Source organism: Cricetulus griseus, chromosome 2 (assembly GCF_003668045.3).
Source record: "Cricetulus griseus strain 17A/GY chromosome 2, alternate assembly CriGri-PICRH-1.0, whole genome shotgun sequence".
Lineage (NCBI taxonomy): Eukaryota > Metazoa > Chordata > Mammalia > Rodentia > Cricetidae > Cricetulus > Cricetulus griseus.
In genome coordinates this window covers 315,719,177-315,743,454 of record NC_048595.1, presented here as the reverse complement: position 1 = coordinate 315,743,454, position 24,278 = coordinate 315,719,177, and the positions used below count along the sequence as shown (strand labels likewise).

The 24,278-nt window shown below is 38.7% G+C and overlaps 1 protein-coding gene across 3 annotated transcripts in view; it reads right to left on the bottom strand.

Moving 5' to 3' along the window:
- Positions 1-20,552, bottom strand: part of Fam169a (family with sequence similarity 169 member A) — a 33,885-nt gene extending 13,333 nt beyond the window's left edge. The window contains exons 1-7 of one of the 3 annotated variants that reach the window (XM_035440509.1): positions 20,421-20,552; positions 19,382-19,481; positions 18,898-18,983; positions 15,011-15,182; positions 8,144-8,323; positions 3,073-3,201; positions 2,320-2,441 (exon numbers count right to left, since the gene is read on the bottom strand). In XM_035440509.1, the coding sequence (XP_035296400.1) occupies positions 2,320-2,441; positions 3,073-3,201; positions 8,144-8,323; positions 15,011-15,182; positions 18,898-18,983; positions 19,382-19,481; positions 20,421-20,552 (921 nt within the window). The remainder of the gene's footprint in view (positions 1-2,319; positions 2,442-3,072; positions 3,202-8,143; positions 8,324-15,010; positions 15,183-18,897; positions 18,984-19,381; positions 19,482-20,420) is intronic. The other 2 variants (XM_027401675.2, XM_035440510.1) reach the window with 2 other exon arrangements.
- Positions 20,553-24,278: the final 3,726 nt, after the last annotated feature.

Here is a 24,278-nt window from a genome sequence, read left to right as displayed (position 1 = left end):
ATTCCTTTGCTTAAAACTTTTAAATCAACACCTTACCACTGTATAGAATACAAAGTAAAACTTTTGGATAATTCATTACTTCCACATTGAGTATCCCATTTCTTAATTATCTCATGTTTCTTTTACATGCTATTTTCTACAATATCCTAACGACCCTTCTAATAGAACTCCATCTGTCCTTTAGATTACCCTGTGCTATTTACTTTCAACCACTTGCAATAGTAACTAAGGCAATTATTACCCTGCAATTTATTTATGTTTCCAACAATGGGTCATTTAGTTCTTTCATGTATTCAAAAACCATACCGTTACCTTTGGACATCCACTTCTTGCTCTGATATCTACTCTATTACACAGTATCACCCACTCATTCACCCATTACACAATTACTGAACTACAACATGGTAGATACACATGTCAAAAAATCTATTTAGAGTTGAAAAAATTCATCATGTATTTCAGAACAGCTAGTACAGCAATGTGAATCTGAAAGTTGCCAGTAAAAGAAATGACTAATGTTTTGAGGTAATGGGTATGCAAATGATCCTGATCTAACCATTACATAATGTACATAATAAAATGTCACATTGTATTGTATAAGCATATTACGTGTTAATTGACGTTTTAAAGTCTAATTATAGACTATAAAGGAGTTAACTGTGGCAAATAAATAATAAAAATCTTGCACTCACGAAGCATGTAGTTCAACTAGAAAAGAAAAATGATATGAGATAAACACATGTAATGTTTCATGTACAGAAATATGTAAAAGCAACCAAAATACCACCCACCGTCACCCAAAGAATGAACCATATATTCAAAATAAAATTACTGCAAGTGGTTACATATTTTTTCCTTGAACTAAAATATTAAAAGTAGTATGAAGAGGGGCTGGAGAGATGGCTCAGTGGTTAAGAGCACTGATTGTTCTTCCAGAGGTCCTGAGTTCAATTCCCAGCAACTAAAAGTTGGCTCACAACCATCTGTAATGAGATCTGTGTACCGTCTTCTGTCATGCAGGCAGGACACTGTATTCATATTAAATAAATAAATCTTTTTTTTAAAAAAAAAGCAGTATAAGGAATAAGAACTTCAAAAATGACAGAAAATACAAGTTATGCTATTAACCTTACAATATATTGCCACTACAATATATTCTCATTCAAATGACATTTAAAATTATTAAGCTTTATATTAAAACATAGCCTTTACTACATTTGTGGGAAGAGCAAACTTTTTGGGTTTTCTTGATCTTATGATAATTGAGAATAGTATGTGTGACTGTATACTGTAACATTAAAAGAACAGAGGGTTGCCAGGCATGGTGACAGACATCTTTAGTCCCAGAACTCAGGAGGAAGAGGCAGGAGAATCTTCATGAGTTCCAGGCCAGCCAGGGCAACATGACCCTCTATCTTAAAAACAAACTAAAGAAAAGGAAGGGCTGGGCTGTGGTGCCAGAAGCAAGTGGATCTCTGTGAGTTCGAGGCCAGCCTGACCTACAGAGCAAATTCCAGAATAGACTCCAAAGCTACAGAGAAATCCTGTCATGAAAAACCAAAAAAAAAAAAAAAAAAAAAAAAAAAAACCAAAAAAAAAAAAAGAAGAAGAAAAAGAACAGACACTGTGATTTTTTAACACACACACACACACACACACACACACACACACATACATAAACTGACTTTTCAGTGTTTTATTACTTATGTTCTCCTTAGATAGTCAACTCATGTCAATTAAGACATGAAACATAAATTGTGTTAACTATACTACAAAAAATTAACAGTAGCTAATAATCTATGTAATATTTTTTCAAAAAGCATTACATCTTTAACAATCAGTTGGCAGAAGTCACCAAGAATACATATGAATGCAATTGTAATTACCTAAATTTGTTGAATAAACTGTAATACCTGAACCTTAAGTTGGGCCTTGAAGTGCAAACCTACAATCTGAGCTATTCATGAGGCTGAGGGTATTTTCTTTCTTTCTTTCTTTCTTTCTTTCTTTCTTTCTTTCTTTCTTTCTTTCTTTCTTTTTTTTTTTTTGGTTTTTGGAGACAGGGGATTAAAGGCGTGCTGAGGCTGAGGCTGAGGCTATTTTCAAGTTCAAGGCCAGACTAGACTATAAGCCAGCCTAAGCAACATGGTGAGATCTACCTCAATATAAAAAATCAAAGGAAAGCTGGGCTGGGGATTTAACTCGGTGGTAAAACATTTGCCTAGCACACATAAGTGCCCATGTTCAATGTTCATGATCACCAAAACAATAAACAAACAACAAAAATAGAACATAAAAGCATTACTATTTCCTATTGACTGTCAAAAAGTGTACCTGCATCTCACTAGACTGATTGGCTTCCATCCCAGGTTCATATTCTGGTACAGTAGCAAGACCATATTCTCCAGACACAGGTCTTTTAGCTTCAAATTGAGAAATCTCTGTAAATAGAAAAGATTTAAAATTATCAATTATATTTGGGTTTCAATTTAATAGTATCTAATGATTTTCATCAGCTTCCAAGAGCAGCAAAAACAAATGGGAATCAATAGTGTGCCATGTCTCCTTTACACCATCTTATACCCAATCTTTTTAATTCACAAAGCCTAGTCCAGGCTTCTTCATGAATACACTGATTTTCTACTCCCAATTCCTACTGAAGTAGTTCATTATTTGGGGTAGTCAAGGTCTGTTTTTGTTTTTTAATTTTACTTTTTAGACTTATTTAATGTGCAGGAATATTTTGCCACCATGTATGTATGTATGTATGTATGTATGTATGTATGTATGTGTGTATACATACCATGTATGTACCTGGTGCCCAAGGATGTCAAAAGAGGGTGCCAGATGCCATGGAACTTGAGTTATCTAGATGGTTGTGAGCCACCAGTTGGGTGCTGGGAATTGAATCCAGTCCTTTACAAGAACAGTGTTTCCTAATTCTCCAGCCCCCCCACCCCGTCTACGTTTTATGTGACTCAAAACAGCACAATAAAAACTTTAAAAGAGGATCTGCAACCAAAAAGTCCTAGCATTATCAGTTGTTGCTTTTACATAGTCTACTAGTCTTACCTGTAACTTTAATTGCCTCTCTCTGTAATGCTCTGGTGACTGGTATTCGCTGATGCCAATGACCCACCCCTTCAACTTCCCAAAGAAGCTCATGATCTCCCGGATACTTTTCAAAGTATTGCTTGGAAGCTGAAAAATACAATTAATAATTTCCTAGAAATCTCAAGTAGCAATCAAGGAGAGGAAAGTAAGGTGCTCAGGCCATTCAGTGAGGTAGCATAACCACACACCAAAAACATGACCAAGAGAACTCACCGAGAGTGTGCAACGGTCTCAGGCACAAGTAAACTTGATGCTGGAGATACTGGCTTCATGGTTAAGAACATTAGCTACTCTTCCAGAGGACCTGAGCGTGGTTCTTAGCACCCATATGATGGCTCACAACCATTTTTAACTCCAATTTCAGTAGATCCAGTGCCCTCTTCTGGCCTCCACAGGTACTAAGTAGCACTCACATGGTGCATAGATACACATGCCAGTCAAATATTCATACACATAAAATAATGTATCTTTAAAAAAGTAAAAAATCTAGCCAGGCATTGGTGGTGCATGTCTTTAATCCCAGCACTCAGGAGGTAGAGGAGGTGGATCTCTGTGAGTTCGAGGCCAGCCTGGTCTCCAGAGTGAGTGCCAGGATAGGCTCCAAAGCTACACAGAGAAACCCTGTCTCAAAAAACCAAAAAGAAAAGAAAAAAAAAAAAGTAAAAAATCTTACAACATTCCAAGTAAGAATTTTAAGTGATAAATCTAAAGAATGTCAGTACAATGTATAAAAGGACATCATTGTGTGAAGTTTAAATCATACTCCCCAAAATGGTAGAAGGAAACACCTGGTAGTTTATCAAAATAAGACAAACAAGAGGCCAAGCACGACTTGATTCCACTTAGGTGACCTCGCCAGAATAGGTACTTCACAAGGAACACAAGGCAGAAGACGTTACCAAAAGGCAATCCATGTTAACATGAGAAAAAGTTTTGGATATGGGACAATGAAAATACAATACTGAATACAATACCACCAAAGTGTGTACTTATAAGTGAAAAATATCATCACTATTGTAAAGACTGGTTAAAATAAAAACAATCAGAAAGCACACTATGCTTTTTAAAGTTATGGACAAGCAAATATGACACCATGAGAAAGATGCATGCACTGACTAAGGAATGTAATTATTTATGTAAAGAGCAAAGGAAAAGGGGGAGGGGCTACAAACAGCTCCAAAGGGAAGATGAACTGTATTGTATATATATAATACCCTGTACAAGACTCCCTGAAAAGCTTCCCTAACCCTTCTATTTAAAGCAGCACTTCCCCCACACTCTCTTGGCTGCTCTCAATCACGAAGCCAGTGTCTCCAGCATCAAATTTACTTGTACCTGAGACCTTGGTGAGTTCCCTTGGTCATGCTTTTGGTATGTGGTTATGCTACCTCACTGAATGGCCTGGGCACCAATATCTGAAATGCTAAATGTCCCAGAGTTTTTCATATTTCAAATACTTGTGAAGGCTATATTATTGAGCTTACTTAATATAAACATTTAAAATGCTATTATACATGCAACTTTTTGAGTGACATATGCTTAATAAGTCCAGACTTGGAGCATTTTGCATTTTGGTGAGGCATGCTCAGCCTATATGCAATTCTCATTAAAAAAAAAAAAAAAAAAAAAAACAAATTTTTGTCAAATTTGTCTAGTTGGAATATTAGCAATAGGACACTATTCTATCATGTGAACAAATTATAAAACACCTAGTGTGAATCCATAGACTGACTTGTAACTGAGCATTTTTCAGTCCTTCTCTCAAACCATAAGGCTATGTTACTGGGCTGGAATAAGGAAAAGTAGTTCTTGGAGCAAGAGGAATTCTAACCCAAGGTCACTCTCATACACCAAGACTGTAGGTATCTCTTACTCCAAATGCTTCAGACAGTTTATTGGGTTTGTTTTTTTTCAGTAGTTTTGAATATTTGTCAACCTTAAATACAAAGACATTTTAAATACACACCGTATATACACAGCCTGAAGGTAACTATATACAATAGTTTCAGTGTGTCTATGCTTTGTGACCGGTCACTTTTTGTCTGTTCTTGGGATGCTGACCACAAATCCCAAGTATTCTCACTCTCCCAATGATCCTCACTGTTTTCTCTGTACACCCTCTGCCCCCACCGCAGCTGCTGGCACATCTCAATTGCTGACCCTAACTCAATGGCTTGCCTGTCTCCTTTTCTCCATCTGTCTCCTCCTAGCAGCTTCTGGCAATCTTGTGGTTTTTCTCTCAAATTCTCAAGTTTGATTCTTAAGCTTCATTCTAAGAATATTTTTAATTTTTTTAAATCAAGGACTAAAAACCTATAAAAGAAAATTCTAATTCCTCAGTAACCCAAGTTTTGTTCAGTTCTATGTTAGAAAACACAGTAAACTTGCAGAACACAAAATCAACATAAAAAAACCATTAGTGCTGCTATTCAGAAATGGCAAACTATTTTTAATGTATTTGTTTTATGTGTATAGGCATTTGCCTGTATGTCTGTCTGTGTACCACGTGCCTATCTGCTGTCCATGGAGGCCAGAAGAGAGAATAGGATCCCGTAGGACTGGAGTTACAGATGGCTGTGGGCTACCATGTAGTGCTGGGAATCAAACACACATCTTCTGGAAGAGCAGCTAATGCTTTCAACTACTTCTCCAGCTACTATTTATTTATTAATTATACGTACCGTTTATTTTTGGATGGAGTATGTGTGGTGTGTGAATGTGTTAAGTACAAGCACATGCATGTCTGAGTACATGCACCTACCCATGCAGAAACAAGAAGATATTTGCATCGTCCTCTATTACTCTGTTTTATTATCATCTGGGGTGGGGGGAGGGCTTCTTACTGAACTCAAAGCTCAGTTTTGGCAAAGCTGGCTGGCTAGCAAGCATGGAATAATCTCCCCATCTCCAACCCTCAAATGCTGGGGTTACAGGCACTTACATCCATGCCCAACTTTTACACTCATACTGGGAATCTGAATTCATGTTCTTTTGTCTTCAAACCAAGTGTCCTTACTGAGCCATGTCCCAGGCCCACTAATGTCAGATTACTAGAAATAAAATCAGGAACATGACCTCATTTGCAAGAGCCTTACAATAATACCTAGAAATAAATTTAACAAACAGGATGAAAACTTCCTATAATAAACAGTATAAAATACTGATTTAAAAACAAAAAAACAAACTTGAAAATAAGAGCTGGAAACAGCTGTTAAGGGCACTTGCTACTCTTCCAGTGTACCTGAATTTGGATCCCAGCAGCCATGTTCTGTGGCTTACAACTTGCCTCTAATCCAGGTCTAGGAGATCCAATATCCTTTCTGGAATCCATAGGCACTAGCATACATGTGGCTGGCTGGCAAGCAGGCAGGCATACATGCATGAAAGCACTCAAGCATGCAAGCATGCACACAAGCATTCTAAAGGACAGTTTATTAAAGAGGAGGAGTAGAGGTGGGAGAGGTCAGAACCTTATGAAAGCCTCTCTCCAACATTTATCCTACACTCAAATGATTAAATAGTGCTTACTTAGACTTAAGAGTGCAAATAACCCCAGGAGTTGTTAAATTTCACGTTAGCAAGAGAATATGAGTTAGTGTAAATAAATGCACAAGTGGATAACCTGTCTCTGATAACTGGGTGTAGGGGCACAGAGGTCCTTGCACTCACAGATAAGCACCAGGATACCAGGAATGTTGAACACACAGTTGTGTATCCAATGAAGGGATGTATAACCTGTTTCCTGACCAGAAGGCTGGGAACTAAGGTGGTTAACATGCAAGGTGACCTCTGTGCTATCTGCAGGGCCAGGCCATATCTGGCTCCCACATACAGGACCAGAAATGGTTAATAGCCCAGGTGACCTCTGCACTAACTATATGACTGTTAAAAAGCACTTGCCACCCCAGACCCTCCCCTCAGGCCCCTAAGATAAAACATGTAGCCTACCCTACCTACATGACCTATCTTCATATAAGAAGTGACAGAAGTGAAAAGAATTTTGATGTAACTTATTCCTTAAGCTTCATTGTGGACATAGGCTTGTGTTACACCAGGAAACTTTTTTCCAAACTGCCCTGTACTTAAATATGCTTAAAATTAACTGCCTAATATCAGACTCCGGACTTTTGAACCAACACTGGCCACTGAGTCATGCTGAACTGGATTTCCTTCTTGCCTCAGGTGGATCCTTACTCTACTGGCCATGGGGTTTGCAGAGACCTCCACAACAGACTTTATTTGTAATCAACTCTGAAAAGGAGAGGTCATTAGGAGCTTTAGTTACTGGTGGGGGTGAGGGTGGGGGTGGCAGACTACCTAAGTGAGACATATCTACAGAGTTACCCTAAGAGACATGAAAACTACAGGAGGGTTTTAGAAAAAAAGTCAGATGATGATGGCACAAACCTTTAATCCTAGCACTCAGGAGGCAGAGGCAGGTGGATCACAGTGAGTTCGAGGACAGCCTGCTCTACAAAGTTAAGTTCCAGGACAGCCAGGGCTGTCACACAGAGAAATCTTGTCTCCAAAAAACAAACAAACAAACAAACAAACAAACAAACAAACAAAAAACCAAAGAAACAGAAACTCCAAAAACAAAACAAAAACCCCAACAAACTAAAAAACAAAAAAATGAAGAGGAATCAGAAAAACAATATAATAAGAAAGGCACACCATTTTTTCACTTGAAAAGAAACAAGTTTTTTTTGGGGGGTGGGGAGGAAAAGCCTTGCAGAAAATGTTATGCCTTCCTTGGCATATAATTCCGCAACTCAGACGTTAAGGCAGGAAAGTCACTATTTCAAGGCCAAACTGGCCCTACACAGTGTGTCCCCTGTCTTCAAACATTAAAAAGGTTATGTTCCATGTAACAACTATATACCATAAAATAAAATTACATTTGAAAGGTTAAGTCCTAGAAAGCAAAAACTAATCACATTTAAAACTGATATCTATACCTTTACAATATTCTGGAAAAACAAATTTTAGGTGACAAGTTTAGCATCATTTTTCAGATCAGTCCACTTACCTATGTACATGAGAGAAGACAGTGGATACCGCAATCCAAGAGCTTCTTCTGTAAAGGAATCAACGAAATCCTCCAGCATATGAAGCCCCAAATCTTTTCCTCTGTATTTCTTTCTTATAAACATTGTATCAAGAACTGGCAGTTGGTAACTCTGGGTAAGAAATGAGGCACATAAGCTTCCTGTAGTAGTAAGAAAAACCAAAGAATTGTATACATTAAAGTACATGTACATTTAGTAAATACAAGTTAATGTTTCTGAATATTTTCCCACATGTTAAGAAGCACATAAAAGAAATGCATAAAATCTATAATATAAAGTATATTACAACTTTTATTATACACTCTAATGTACACATGTGATAACAAGAATAGCTGTTATCTTATGTTTGCCGATAGTTAAGTAATAAAGGACAAACAGCTCGTTAATAAAGGACAAACAGCTCATTCCATTTCATGACATACATACTTGATAATAACTATATGTATACAACATTATTACTATCTTTGGACATAAGCTTAACCTTCTCCCTGTCTCTACCATGGACTAAAACTGTTAAAATCATGAGTCAAAAATAAATCTTCCTTCGGTTGCTTTTGCTCAAGTATGTGGTCACAGCACTATACCAGGACTAGAGCACTATACCAGGAAATGTTTCTTGGTCATATGAAAAGAAGTGTTGGAGCTGGAGAGATGGCTCAGCAGAGAACCTGGGTTTAGTTCCCAGCACCCTCATGATGGCTAACAACCAACCATAACTCTAGTTCTGAGGATTCAATGCCCTCTTCCCCTGAGAGCACAAGACATACAAGGATGCACATACATACATGCAAACAAAACAATACAGATATAATGAATAAATAAGTTTTTTAAAGTACTGATACAGACTACAATATATATGAGACTTGGAAAAAGGATGTTAAGCTCCCAAAAAGCTAGATACAAGCCACATGATGTATGGTCTAGATTAATTAATGGTTAGCAAAGGCTGGAAATGGAAGTGACTCCTACTGTATACAGTTCTGTCTTTTGCAGTAATAAAAATTAACTAAAATTAGTGAGATACTATGCATTTGAAATGGGTAAATTGTATGCGAATATACAAAAATGTGTTTCAAATATAGTTTACACATTTGATGTACACCATTTATAACCAAACCCTGTAGAGACAGTCTGAAAATACATTTCCTCAAGTTTACCTATTTTCTCACTTTCTCAGTGAGTCTCACCACCCATGTGTCAGTTAGTCACCCTGGTTCTTTCTATACAGTGCACAACAATGATCAAAAATCCTGAAGCAGTAATAGTAACAAAACCTGGGGCCTTGTTTTCTTTGCCCAGGGCACAAACACTGCCCAACCCGCCTTCCAAAGTAGCCTCCTCACTGAACTGTCAACCTTAATTGTACTGGAAAGCTGTCAGGAGCTGTTTCTGTTCACTGAGAAGCTGGCACTGGGTAGAGCTGACCCTAATCCTGCCTCATAGGATCCTCTAAGGCCCTTGTCTGGAGATGTGATCACCCCCTACCCCCCCTCACCCCCAAAAAAGCAACTCTGTGACAGGGAGGGAAGAGAACAAAAAGCCCAAGGGTAAAAACATCATGTTTTTAAATACAACTAAAAAAAGGCAAACTATTTCCAACAAATATTACTATTGTTTATCCCATGATGTAAGAGTGGAAGAAAAGTTGGAAGCACATCCCTGGAGAGAAAGCTCAACAGGGAATTCCAGCTGACTGTCTCAACTTCCCCAGTTGGTCTCAGCTGGTTACTGTGAGCACTAGATTTGAGGATGTCATCACTATCTGTCGGGAGTCTTACTGGGAGACTGCTCTGTCAGGGACTGTCTTGATCTTTAACTCCAGCTGGCTGCCCTAATGAGGCTTTCCCATTGGGCTTCTGATAGATTTAATGACTTTACACATTAGCTGTTATTTGTTCTTTTACTTGGAAACCTCAAAGGGGGGAGAGGGGATGTGACATGGGACACTCACTGTCAAGACACACTCTAACTACCTTGCTCAATGGAGCTTTCTGTACCTTATTTAATGATATTTTGCTAGCTATGACTTATTATTATCTATCTTACTGCAGCTTGCTATGTACTTAATAAACTCATTCAAAACCAAAAGTATGGGGCTGCAGAGATAAATTGGTGGTTAAGAACATTTGCTCTTGTAAAGGACCTGGGTTCAGTTCACAACACCCATATGGTGGTTCATAACCATCCAGTAACTAGCTTCACTAGACCTGACTCCCTCTTCTGACCTGTGTGGGCACCAGGATGTACACAGTATACATACATACATGCAGGCAAAGCATTCATACATATAAAATAAAAAACAAACTAAATACATGACTATTGTAGGTCATTCTCCAGACTAAACAAAATACCTGCCCACTCTGGGCACCCTGTACCTGGATTCCCTTTTAAGATAGCAAGGATGGTTACCCTTCATCCTGAAATCCCTTCACTACTTCCCTTCACCATAGAGCAGAATTAATGTTCTTAGGCCTAGAGACTTTTCAAGGTACAAACTTTACCCTCTCCAAATTCTATCACTCACTCTCTATTAATCAGGCTTGGTAGCCATCTGCAATTTCTGAAGTATTCAAACATGTCAGTTTCTGCCTGAGTCTCTTCAGACACTTCCCACTTCCTATTACTCCATCAGTTCATTCAAAAAAGCTTCCCTAATCCTTCTATTTAAAGCAGCACCTCCCCTGCACTCTCTTGGATGTTCTTTACTCTCTGTTCCTCTAAAATCTAAGTTCCTCAAGGATGGCGCTTACAAAATTTTTATTATTCTCAACTTATCCCTCTTATTCTTTTCTCCTCCTCTTCCCTCCCCTTTTTCTCATCTGTATTCACCTAGAAATAACATGAATAACTGCTCTTCAATGATGCTATGCAAGATCTAAGTGTAGGCATCACAAATCTATTCTGCCACACTGAGCAGCTTCCTCTTCTCAAGGAACTCCTTCTTTGTCCTCCAGGAAGGTATTCCTTTGCCGTCCTAAAACCACAGTTGGCATCTCATAAAAGGGTCTGCATGGGTTTGTCTTTCCCACACTGTATGATGTGAATGCCAAACAGATTAGGTGATATCATTCTTTATACATACTTTTTTAAGTCAGTTAAGCATTAGCTATTCTAAAGAAAACAACCCAGGAAAACTTAAGGGTCCAGTTTGGGCTTGAGTAATACAGTAATATTTAATCATCCAAAAGGTATCTAAAATTATCTGACATTGCCTAACAAGCCAGACTAAATTTTATTAACTTAAAACAGAAACTTACTACTCATCTTCAGAGAGCTGAAACTCAGACCCCATCTCAGGCAGCATGGGTTCACTACCCTCTGAACTGGAAATCTGCATTCCGTTTTCTCCTTGGTTTCTACTACTACAGTCCTCACTTGGGCCCTTCCCTCATCTGAATTACTACAGATATACTAAGGACGTCTTTGACTTCAAAAGATAACTTTCCTACATGCCAGTCAAGTGTTACAAAAACCATGTCCCTAACGTGTTCTTTGATAGTTTCATAGACAATAAAATGTCACCCATCTTAATACTGCCTTTACAACCCTTCCCAATGTGACCTTCATCTGCATCCCTCCAATTTTCTGGTGCTTTGTTCTATAGTAAGATTCTTCTCTTTATTCTTTCCAATGTTTTAGTCCCACAAGCTTACTCCAAGATGCCCTACACATTTGCAACCCTCCTTTACATACTAGATCCCATGTGTGTGATTACTAGCATGGCCCTTTCCCGTCCCTGCATCTCTAACTTCTGATAACCTACTGATCTTCTAGGGATAGTTCTAAATCTTTCTTAATGACACTTTCCTCTTGCACAATTAAGTGCTTAGTCTTCACCAACTACTCTTGCCAATACATGACTCATCAACATGAATAACTAGGTGTCTACTGACTGTAGGGTTTTGTTTTTTTTTTTGTTTTTGGTGGAAGGTTACTTGTCACATTCACTACATTTTGGGTGTTTTGAGGCATGAAACCATGTTTGTCTGCACTGAGTCATCCCTACCTCCCCAGTTAACAGAGTCCTTATTGGGAGCATTTGTATTTTCAGATAGCTAGACATGCCCCAAAGAACACATCTCATTTTCAAAGATAAGTACCCTAGCAACAGTGTGCCAGAGAAATCAGAAATTCAAAGTCATCCTGAGCTAGTTACACAATAAATCTGAGACCCTCCTGGAATACATTGAAGCTTTGTGTGACAGAAAGCCCAAAGAAGAATTCAGCTGGAAGAAACACATGCTCCATAGTAGACAAAGTTGCCTTGATTTAAATTTACCTTTGCCCTCTGTCCTATCTACAGCCACCCTGTGTTTCTTTCCTAGGTCTCTGGGTTAATACATTTATGTTGCTACAACAGAATCCCCAAGACTGGGTGATTTTTTGTGGGCTTATTTTTTGTTTGTTTTGGGGGGAGCATTTGGTTTTCCTGTATAGCCCTGGCTGTCCTGGAACTCAATATGTAGACAGGCTGGCCTCAAATTCAGGGACTGCCTCTGCCTCTGCCTCCTAAATGCTGGGATTAAAGGTGTGCGCTACCACCCCTGGTTGAGACTAGGAAATTAATAAAGAAAAACTTTGTATTTCTCAGCATTTTAGAGTCTGGAAGGTCCAAAGTAAAGGGGCCGCATTTGGTGAAGGTGTGGTGGAGACCATAGCTTTAGAAGCAACTGTTATATGTCTGTGTGCATGGTGGGCTTTCTGACAGTGTCACAGCAGAATGACCTAACATAAGCATTGCTATTTTTCATCTTCCACCTCTTCTTGACCTAGTCAAATCCCAAAGAATTATTTGCTCATTAACCATTAAAATAAACTTGAAATAGCATATATTCACATATCTTTGTGGTATCTAAAAAGTTTATACATAAAAGTTGCATGTTCAGGGCTGGTGAGATAGCTCCGTAGATAAAGTGCTTATGGTAAAGCCTAATAACCTGAGTTTGACCCTGGGACCCATGCAAAGTGGAAGGAAAAAGTTGAGTCCAGTTAAATTGTCCTCTGACCTCTGTATGCGCTCCATGGTGGTCCCAGGACCTGCCCCCATAATAGAAATAAATAAAATTCATTTAAAAGAGCTTCAAAACAAAGAGCTCCCATGTGCCCTTTCCGAAGCTTTGCCCAATACAAACATCTTATATTGCCAGAGTATTGTCAAAACCAGAAATTTAACATGTTTAATACACAGGATTTGCTAAACTGACTTTATTTAAATTCCACCACTTTTAGTAGACCTTTCCAGTTTCAGAAAGGTTTCAGAGGTTCTGCAATGTAAATTGAGTTGCTTCCTCAAGACCACATTAACATCTCAGAATCCAATTAATACACATCTACCCTTTTTTAAAATGATGGGAGAGTTGCACAAGGAGGATGAGAAGGTGGGAGTATGGTCTAAAATCCACGCTGACGTTTATTCCCTATTAGAAGATATAAAGAATTAGTGCCAACTCAGATGTGTTGATGCAAGTCTACAAAGCAAGTTCCAGTACAGCCAGGGCTACACACAGAAACCCTGTCTCAAAAAAAAGTAAAACTAAAAAAATAAACAAACAAAACCCCATAGGTACCCTTATAACAAAACTACTCAACATGGAAAACAAACTAGAAATGCCTCACAGTAATCTCTTTATTTCAAGCGAAAATAATTTCTGGTTTCTTGGGTGTCAGTCACTATGTTGTGAAGACTCTGACCTCCTCAGAACAAGTTCTTTTGTCTTCCACCAAAGCCGATAATAAAAATCAAGAAATAAATTACTTCAAAAGATTTCATTTAACTATGCATTTATTTAATAAAGGTTTAGGGTCCAATGAGGTGGCTCAGAAGTTAAAGGTGCTTGCTGGCCCACAAGCTGAAAGGTAAGAACTGACTTCCACAAACTGTCCTCTGACCTCCATTCATGCACTGTGGCATTCCAGTGCATACACACACACACACACACACACACACACACACACTTTATCTTACAGCTACAGGTGTATCTTTATGTACTTGGGAGGGAAAGAAAGTGAGAAAGAAGGTAAGGGTGTTTCAGTTTTTCTTTGAGACAGTATCTCAAAATATTGTTACACTTCAGTTTCCTTTAGAGAAAAAGGACTCCCTTGAAATAAAGTTATTTACTTTTATCTAAAGGCTGTCATAAACACCCGTAATTCTACTACTACCCAGCAGAGGGAGATGGAGCTTAAGAGGCAAAGAAAACAATGAAGACTGGGCTATTAGAATGGAGAATGCTGAAATTAGCAGGAGTTGCAGAGTTGTGGTAGCACCTCACAGCTCTAGGGTATAAAATGGAGTCAACTCCAGATTAGCAAGAGCAGAGTCCAAGTCCCAAAAGAGAAGGGAGCCCCAAAACACATCAAATAAAGAACAGTATACTCAAAACTCTTCAGAGTAAGAATAAGACCCTTCCTAAAAAAAAAAAAAAAAAAAAAAAAAAAAAAGAATCTGTATTTATTTTGGGCATCCTAAGTAGAAATGGCAATGTCTGTAGGCTATGGGGGTTTAGTAAGTAATAGGAACAGCAGCAGAAATCAAAGCAGCAGCCTTCAAATGGAAGGAGATGCAGGGCTACAAAGACAAAGGTGAAATGACCCTCTTCTCTCATATACACAGAAAGGGCATCTGCTGGGTCTAAGGTCTAGTGTCTCCTATTCAAAAGACTTTCCTAACAATCCTCTCTGTTGGATAGTACAACTGTGACACTCCCAAGAAATCTTAAGTGCAAGCATCTCAATTTGCATTCTAGTGGTCAATTTAAGACACTGACACAGCTGCGGGTCAAAATGGAGATTTCTGTAACACGGTTTAAGTAACTTGTACAACTCACCTGTAGGCTTAACTGAGTAAAACCCAACAGCTTCTCCTTTCTTCCACAGAATCTTAGCATAGTCAGTACTGCTATGGCATAGGAATGGGATCTCATTTCTCTCCATTTCCTGTTTTCTATAAATAACTCGGTTGAGAACATACAGAACCACTCTTTCTCCAAGAGTGCTCACCTACAAAGAGAGTCAAACAGCAGGCACAGCAGTTACAATATGCAGCTTTTAGAAAATAGCAATCACCTTGTTCCCAGCTCCCACAGCTCCAGAGTACTTCAAATACATCCTATTATCATAGAATCAAGGCTAACCACTCCTAACAAGAACAGCACATTCCCACAAACACATTTTACGCACGGGATGCTGCTTTGTAGCAAATTCTAAACTGGGCAAAACAGATGCCCAGGCACACACTGTCCAGCATCTCACTCAGTGCAGTGTCTTCATGATGCTAGCTGCCCAGATCCAAGGGGTCTCTGTGGCCCTAACTACTATCCCCCACTACATACTCTGTTTCAATCCTCTTTTACCCTCTTTCATTCCTGGCCCCTATATTAAAATATATATAATTTTAAAAACCAGAACTATTCCCAGGAGACTTGCAGAACAATTACCTCATTTCATGAAGGCAGCCATAAGTATCCCTTGAGAAAGGCATCTTTCTCTCCTTTTTCAGGTGAAATGTTCCTTTGATAGCCCTATCCTTGCTATGAAGAGACCCAGCCCTCTCACCCACACACCCCTTTGCTAGAGCAACTGAGCAAATATGGTGACAGCAGGAAATCCAGTGGAACACACTTGAGGCACAGAATGAAAACAGGGGCCCAGCTCTCATTCATGGAGCCACTATCACAGGCACTGCACGATTACCCCCAGCCTTCTGTTAGTAAAGCCAGCTTTCCCCAGACATCTCTAATGCTAGTAACAAGACTTCTGTTTATAAAGTCTATTTTCTTCCAAGTCCCCTTAAAGCAGTAGTTCTCAACCTTCCTAATGTTGTGACCCTTTAACACAGTTCCTCATGTTGTGGTGACTCCCAACCAAAAATTATTTTTGCTGCTACTCTGTAATTGTTGCTACTGTTATGAATCATAATGTAAATATCTGATATGTAGCCCTTGGGAAAGGGTCATTTGATCCCCCCAAAGGGATTGAAATCCACAGGTCAAGAATCACTGTTGTAAAGGAAAACAACTTTGTCCCGATCATTTGTGCAGAAAAAGAAACTATTACTACATGCACACACTACTCCAAAAATAAATACCCCTGGCAGGGTCACCCAAGCCAAACAATACAAGAAATGGCAGAACAGCCTATCTCTAATTGACAAGGCCACTTCTTTATGTAGCACTAATCAACATAAAACTCCCTCTCACATTTAGCTGAAATCTACTTTCCAATGGCTATTCTTTGATAATATGCAGCCACATGGAGAACCAACATTTGAAGATAGCCATAATGTTCTCAATTTATACCAATGCAACCTAAACTACTGAAGAAATACAATAAAGCCAGTTGAAAGTAACTTTGGAATCCCCATCCTTTCCCTTAGGAATGCTTAGGACCCTATACTATCTCTGTTCACACTTGGCATACATTTATTAAAAACACTGAAGATAATATGGAGCTAATAATGTGAGCTTGCTAACAAGGCTCCTTAGCTTCATTTCACTTCCATTTATCTAAAGGCAAATTTTTCTCACTTATGCTGCTGTTTTAGTTTGAGGGTAGTAGTGTGCATGTATAACTTATCTTCCTCAAACACACACACACACACACACACACACACACACACACATATATATTATCTTACATCTATTCCTATTTAAATTCATTTGCTCCTATTTGTTGCTGAGAATGACCCCGAATTCCTAATCCTCCCATGTTCCTAGGTACTTTACAGGCATGGTACCACACACACTTTATGAGGTGCTGGGGATCAAACCCAGGGCCTCGTGCATACTAGGCAAGCACTCTACCAACCGAGATACATCCTCAGTGCTGTGCTTTGAAGGAGAAATGTCCCTCATAGGCTCAGAATTTGAACACTTGGATCCCAGGTGTTGGAGCTCTTTGGGGAGCCTCCTTGCTGGGAAAGTGTGTCACTAGTGATGGGCTTTGAGATAATACAGCCTTGCCCTACTTCCAGTTGCTCTCTGCTTTGGAGTTTAGTTCAGGATGTTTCTCAGTTTCCTCCTCTGGCCACCATGTATGCTTACTATCATGCATTCCTGTCCTGATGGACCCTTCCTTCCATAAACTACCTTGGTCATGGTATTTTATCACAGAAAAATGGCAAATCTACCCAGGTTCCATCTTTGTTTCTGGATTCTGCTTTTCAGGGAATAGTTCCTTCATTTAGCACAGGGACACAGAAAATTAATTAGTAAGCATGCCATCCATGTCCTCCAAGGAACTGGTAGTATGATGACCAGGACATAAAAGGGGGGAACGTCTCTTAGCATGAGCCTGGGGATCTCTATCCATATATAACTAAACATAAGTTCAAGACATGGGGTTATAATCTTTATTATCTCAATTTAACTTTATCACAACAAATAAAACAGAGGAAAATAAGGTCTACAACAAAAATGTCACTTTCTCAAGGTCATACATTTATAAACAAGCTATTTCCTCCTGTGACTTTACCATTTTTTTCTGACAGACCAACTGGTCCTCCTGTCCCACCCCTCACTGATTTCCTACTTCTCAGAGGTGACACTGTCAAATGCATACTGAGCTGAAGGCATTTTCAATCTTAGGTCATCCTCCTTTCCCAATCCACACCTGGAGGTTTTAGTTTCTTCCTGTGAGTAGGAGAGGACACGACATCTATTTGTCCTTCTCTATCCTTTAACTTTTGTCTAGATGTCCTCTATAAGATGCCATAACTCAGTCATTTTCAATTGCATGGGGGCATTTATTTCCTTTCTTTACGTAGAGTTCCACTGTCAGAGCTTACAAGTCACACTCTTGCACTGCTATCTACACCTACTTTATGGCTTTATACATGCTTAAGATTCCTTCCCCCTAGGGGCTGGAGAGATGGCTCAGAGTTTAAGAGCACTGCCTGCTCTTCCAGAGGTCCTGAGTTCAATTCCCAGCAACCACACATGGTGGCTTACAACCATCTGTGAGATCTGGTGCCCTCTTCTGGCCTGTAGGCATACATGTAGGCAAAACACTGTATACATAATAAATAAATCTTAAAAAAATAGAGTGTTGGGATTAAAAAAAAAGTGGGGCGTTGGTGGTGCATACCTTTAGCCCCAGCACTTGGGAGGCAGATGCAAGTGAATCTCTGTGACTTCGAGACCAGCCTGTAGTTCCAGGACAGCCTCCAAGATTCTATATTGGCTAAGACTAGGCAGCATTACAGAGATGGGCAGATATCCACATGGGCCTCTTACTCTGGAATCTAAAGGTATATTACGCTAAGACTTCTTTTTATGAATAAATACAATATCCAGAAGGAAGAAGATTCATACTACTTCCCTAAAATTCCTTCCCTTTGAGTCTGATGTCTCTCAGAGTTCCAAACTCAAAAAAAGGAACTGCAACACAGCCTATCTGAGCTGTCAAAATCTGGCATGCTTCTAGTTCCTTCCAGTTGGTGTGCTTCAACTGCAACCACACCAGAACACTAGCTTCTCCTTCACCAAACAGAAGGCTTAAGTTGAGAGAGGCAGGGAGCCTCAGTCAGCTAACCCAGGGAACCCATTCTTCTCTCCCACTTCTCAGAAAAGAAAGGATCATATAAACAGAGTTCCCGGTTTCACCATAAGAAACCCCAGGAGTTCAGTGTAACTTGGTTATATGAAAATGGGAGAAAGTTCAACAACTTCAAAAACTATCACTTTACAGAAATCACTGAAGGACATGATCTGATTACCTGCTTTAGCCCCTCTCTGGAAGGTTCAGATGTTTTCACAATATCATCAATGGCCCACCACTGGTCAACAAGGTAAAGTGCCACAGCTAAAATAGAAACATGGCCATTAACATTTAAGTCTGAAGGGTTAAAACAGATAATAGAGCTGCTTGCTAAGGACTATATACACACTATAGAGTACACCCATTCTGGCTTGCTTTCCATTTCTGTCATGCTGAGAATCAAATCCACACCCCTCACATCCAGGTTAACTGCTCTACCTTTCAGCTACAGCCCCTTCTCCCTGGATCCTAGACTCACACTTTATACCTTCATTTTACTTCATTCATTAAATGTTTAATTATAAGCAACTGAGAATTACATTTTTCTAAAACTGAAATTTGAGAAAAGTTAATACAACAAATTATCGCATGTTTTTCTCAGTAAAATCCTAACAGTTTGAATTCAAGCTCCTCAATTTACAAAGACAAAGTGAGAAAGAGACCTGTGAGGGAATCCTCGGGTGCAAAGAGAGCAAGAACTTTCTGGGTCTGAGTGCCACCATAGAGAGGCACAAAGCCCACATTTGACAGGCTGATCGGCATCTGAAAGAAATGATGACTCAAGATTAGTGGAAAATTTAATGAAAATACATAACAAAATACCAAAGGATTTGCCAGAAATTAAGCTTTTCTCGAGTTTATTCTAATATACAGCTCCATTTCATACAAGATAATAAATATCCCTAGTCTCTCCCAAAAAGAGTAAAAAACTAGCAAAAATGAAAAAGAGACTTCTACAAGAATTTTCTTGTGGAAAAAAATGAAAATTTGTGCCGGGCGGTGGTGGCACAGGCCTTTAGTCGTAGCACTCAGAAAGCAGAAGCAGGCGGATCTCTGTGACTTCAAGACCAGCCTGGTTTACAAGAGCTAGTTCCAGGACAGCCTCCAAAACCACAGAAAACCCTGCCTCAAAACAACTGGAGTAACGAAAGACCTGTCTGTCTGTCTTCAAAGAGAGGCTGGGAGCCAGCTCAGTGGGGAAAGCACTTGCAACCTGAGCATGAGAGCCTGAGTTCAAAAACCCAGCCCCCACATAAAAGCCAAGCACAGCCATGCTCTCATGCCTGTACCCCAACATGGGGATGGGTGGAGCACAGAAGGACCCTGAAAGTTCACTGGCTAGCAAGCTTAACTGAAATGATAAGCTTCAGGTTTGGTCAAAGACCCTGTCTCAAGGGAATAAAGTATAAAGCAATACAAGACATCCAATGTCCTCCCCTGGCCTCCGTATGCACATGCAAACACACACACACACACACACACACACACACACACACACACACATTACACACAGCAAAAACCCTGATCTGTCACTCAATTTGTTAATATTAATACATTTTACTGATAGATTTCTGGTAAATATTTCAAAATTGAATCTTTTTACATTGATATATTTTTAAAAGACACTGATTTCATATGTAACCTTGACTAGAAGTTTGGTTTAAAAACAAACAAACAAAAATCCACTGCAGAATGCCTTACCGTAATATTGACATTAGAAAAACACTCTGGATTTTCAGGGTCTCCACACCTTAAGTTGGAGAGGTAATCCTCGGCAGAATTTTCCAATTCCTCATGTGTGCAGTTATCCAGCAAATCCACAGGGAAGGCCATCCTCTAACAAACATGGAACAATACACTTAGAATGAATGACATCTTTTCTTACTCAAAAAAAAAAAAAACTGCTGTAATATACCCTATTTTATTATAAGGAGACTTCTATACTTTTATTTCATGAGGCCAAGATAGATAGTCAGTTGTTAGACACATATGTCAAAAACTTTCTAGAATTATTCATTTATATTAAAACAGGTATTAAAGCCAGACATAGTGGCTCACACCTGTAATTAAGCACTATGAAGACTAAGGAGAAAAAAATTGGTCAAGTCTGAGGATACCTTGGACTACACAGAATTCTAGGCCAGCCCAGGCTATCATGTAAGACCTCCCAAAATAACAACAAAAAATAAGCAATGAAATAGGAATTCATGGGTACGTTTGTAAATGTTTATATATAGATATGCACATATGTTCATATACATAAAATATGTGTGTAAATATGCCCTTTACATACCCCTCAACATAAGTCACTATAAAGTGACATGGGGTTGGGGCTGGAGAGATGGCTCAGCAGTTAAAAATACTTGTGGCTCTTGCAGAGGACCTGGGTTCAGTTTTCCAGCACCCACATGGTAGCGCACAACCATACAGACTCTAGTCCCAGGGGATCCAATACCCTCTTCCAACCTCCACTGGCACCAGGTACACATGTAGTACACATATATACATGCAGGTTAAAACACCACACATGAAATCAATAAATCTAATTGTTTTTACTACATGGGAATTTTCTAGAATGATACAAATCTACTAAGTGCTAGGTCCATAGTTTGATACATATTTTTAAATCAAGTTAATTGTAAAAGCCAAACCCAAGAAATAAAAATATAGGTCTTTTGTAGCCATCCGCCATGGTGGGTGGACAAAAGACCCGAACTAACATGGGGTTAGCTCGTTAAATTACAATAAAGCCTCATGCAGTTTGCAGCAAGCTAAAAAAAATAAAGAAATAAAAATAAAAATATAAATTTAGTCCAGCTAATAAACAACCCTACAAACCTGTTTTTTTAGAAACAATTACTATATAGCATACACCTTTAATCCCAACACTCGGGAGGCAGAGGCAGGTAAATCTCTATGAGTTCAAGGCCAGCCTAGTCTACAGAGCAAATTCCAGGATAGCAGAGCTGTTACACAGAGAAACCATCTTGAAAAACCAAAAAATAAAATAAATAAATGTTTTAAAAATCACCATACATACACACATAGAGAGAAAAACAAAAACCACTATATTATATACACTTACAATGGGTGAATGTTGTGGTGTGTAAGATACACCTCATATATAAACGTCTGTAGAAGAAAATGAAAAACATATAAAAAATTGCTATTCATTTTGTTTCTTTAAAGTGTTTACTTTAGGGCTAGGTATGATGGTGCACACCTTTAATCCCAGCATTTAGGAGTCAGAAGCAAGCAGATTTCTGTGAGTTATAGACAAGCGTGGTCTACATAATGAGTTCCAGGCACAAAGAAAAGAAAGAGAAAGAAAATAAGACCCAAAACACAACTATTAAAAAAAATTGAAATTAAAACTAGAAAAGACGATCTTATTTACAATTGCAAAAATAAGCTTACATTTATCAACAATATGATAAATATCCTCCCCAAAATGGCCTAATATAACACAATACTAATGAAAATATCTTTGTCTTCTTTCCCTTGAGGCTACTTAAGTTGATTAAAGTTAATATGAAAGAGGAAACAAGAAAAATAGCTAGGAAAACCCTTAAAAGTCAGAAATAAAAACAACACCTCCATAACTGTGATGACACAGTCACATAAGCCAATGACAGAACAAGATACAGAAATCCATGTAAGAGCCTTGAAAATTGAGTAGATAACATTCTTCCATCTGTGGGGAAGGATTTGCTAAATGCGATTTGTTTCACAGTCTTAGGATTAAGTGAAAAATTAGTTTTGCTTAATTTAGTTAACTTAGAACTGAAATCTTTTAGGATATTCTCTACTAACTCTGCTCAACATGGCTTCTGTAGGAAACACAAATGCTGCCAGTTAAAATGTTTTGGGTTTTTCTTGGCTATGTGGTATTCTACCAAATATCATTTATTTGCCCACTCTACTGCTGAAGGACAGCTGGGCTATTTTCAGTATTTAGCAATGCTGAATAAACCCACTGAGAGGCCTATGGAATCTTTGGCTAGACACATGCCCTCCTTTGTTAGGTCTACACGGGTATGCTAATTAATCTCACTAAAACCAAGGCTCACAACCCTCTATAACTCCCAGTCCCAGAGGATCCAACACCTTCTTCTGGACTTTATAGCTACCTGACAGGCAGTACATAGCTACACATGCAGAAAAAAGCGCACATACTCACATTTTTTTTTTTTTTTTTTTTTTTTAGAAATTAAGTAAAATGATGACCTGTGACAACTACTGAGCTACCAGTTCTTAAAAAAGTTAAGAACAAAACTAGGATACACTGTCCTGCTCTAAGAGTTCCCGGAATCATACACTTTTTAGTTTGTAATGCCAGGTCCAGGCCATGGCTTCTGAGTAGAAGAGAGAAGACACTGTGCAAGGAGTCAAGTTTTTCCTTCTACCATATGGGTACTGGGAACTGAGCTCAGGCATTCAGGATAGTATCAAACTCCTTTACCTGTGAGCCACCTGGGCTCCACTCTAACCCATTTTTATTTACCTAAAATAAAAATTGGAAAGCCTAATTGTAAAACTTATTAACAATCTCTCCAACTTTGACTTATAGATTAATTGACTAGTTTTGTTTTGTTGGGGGAGGGGGTGTGTCCCTGGGTTGTCTGAAGGTCAGAGAACAACCTCATGAATTGGTTTTCTCTTCTACCAAGTAGGTCCCACCCTTCATGTTGTCAGGTTTGACAGCAAGTGCCTTTTTATCTGCTGAGCCATCTTGCCAGCTCCTGAAATTCAATTTTTATAAAAGTATAAAAGAATTTTTTTAAAAAATCAACAGAATTTTCTAGTCCTGTTAGCTCAAAGGTGACACAGGTTAATTTAGGCAATTTTTTTGTCATAAATTCAAAATGAAAAAGAAAAAAAAAAGAAAGAAAAACCACTTAGGGAAATACCTAACGTTCCAGACTGAAAGCAAGTGAGAAGCCCTGGGTTGGCTGGGCAGGAGGAAGGTCACAGCAGAGACAAGCAGAAGGAAGGGGAGGGAAGGAAAGGAAAACAATGAAATGCCCTAGTTTATTTTATGGGCTGTTCAGTATGACTCTCCTACAGGCCAAAGCAAATGACAACAATGGGTTCTCTCCTTCATTCTTAGACCTTTTCAGAATGAGGTTTGAGCTTGATTTTATTATCAAACATTATTTCTTTACTTGTATACACAATTTAAGTAGAAAACAGTCCTGTTTCTTGAATTTGGCAATTCAGATGTTCTCAAACTCACAAGCACAAAAACACCAGGAAAAAACACTTAAAAACTACAATTTATGAATAGTTTTACAACTAATCCATCACAGGCTTTAATATGAAAAAAAAAATAATTCCACCTCCAAAGACCTTATAACAACTAAACCCACCATTGGTTTTAACATGGGGAAAAAAACTTCTTTAAATCTTAAGTCTAATCACACACATACACCTGTGTTTCCAAGTCTGCCCCATACCCACCCTTTTCCTCCTAGCCATTCTCAATGCTAAACTTCATTAAGTTTGAAAGTCAGTAGGACACACTGAGAAGCATTATATTCAGACTTTAACCGATTTATA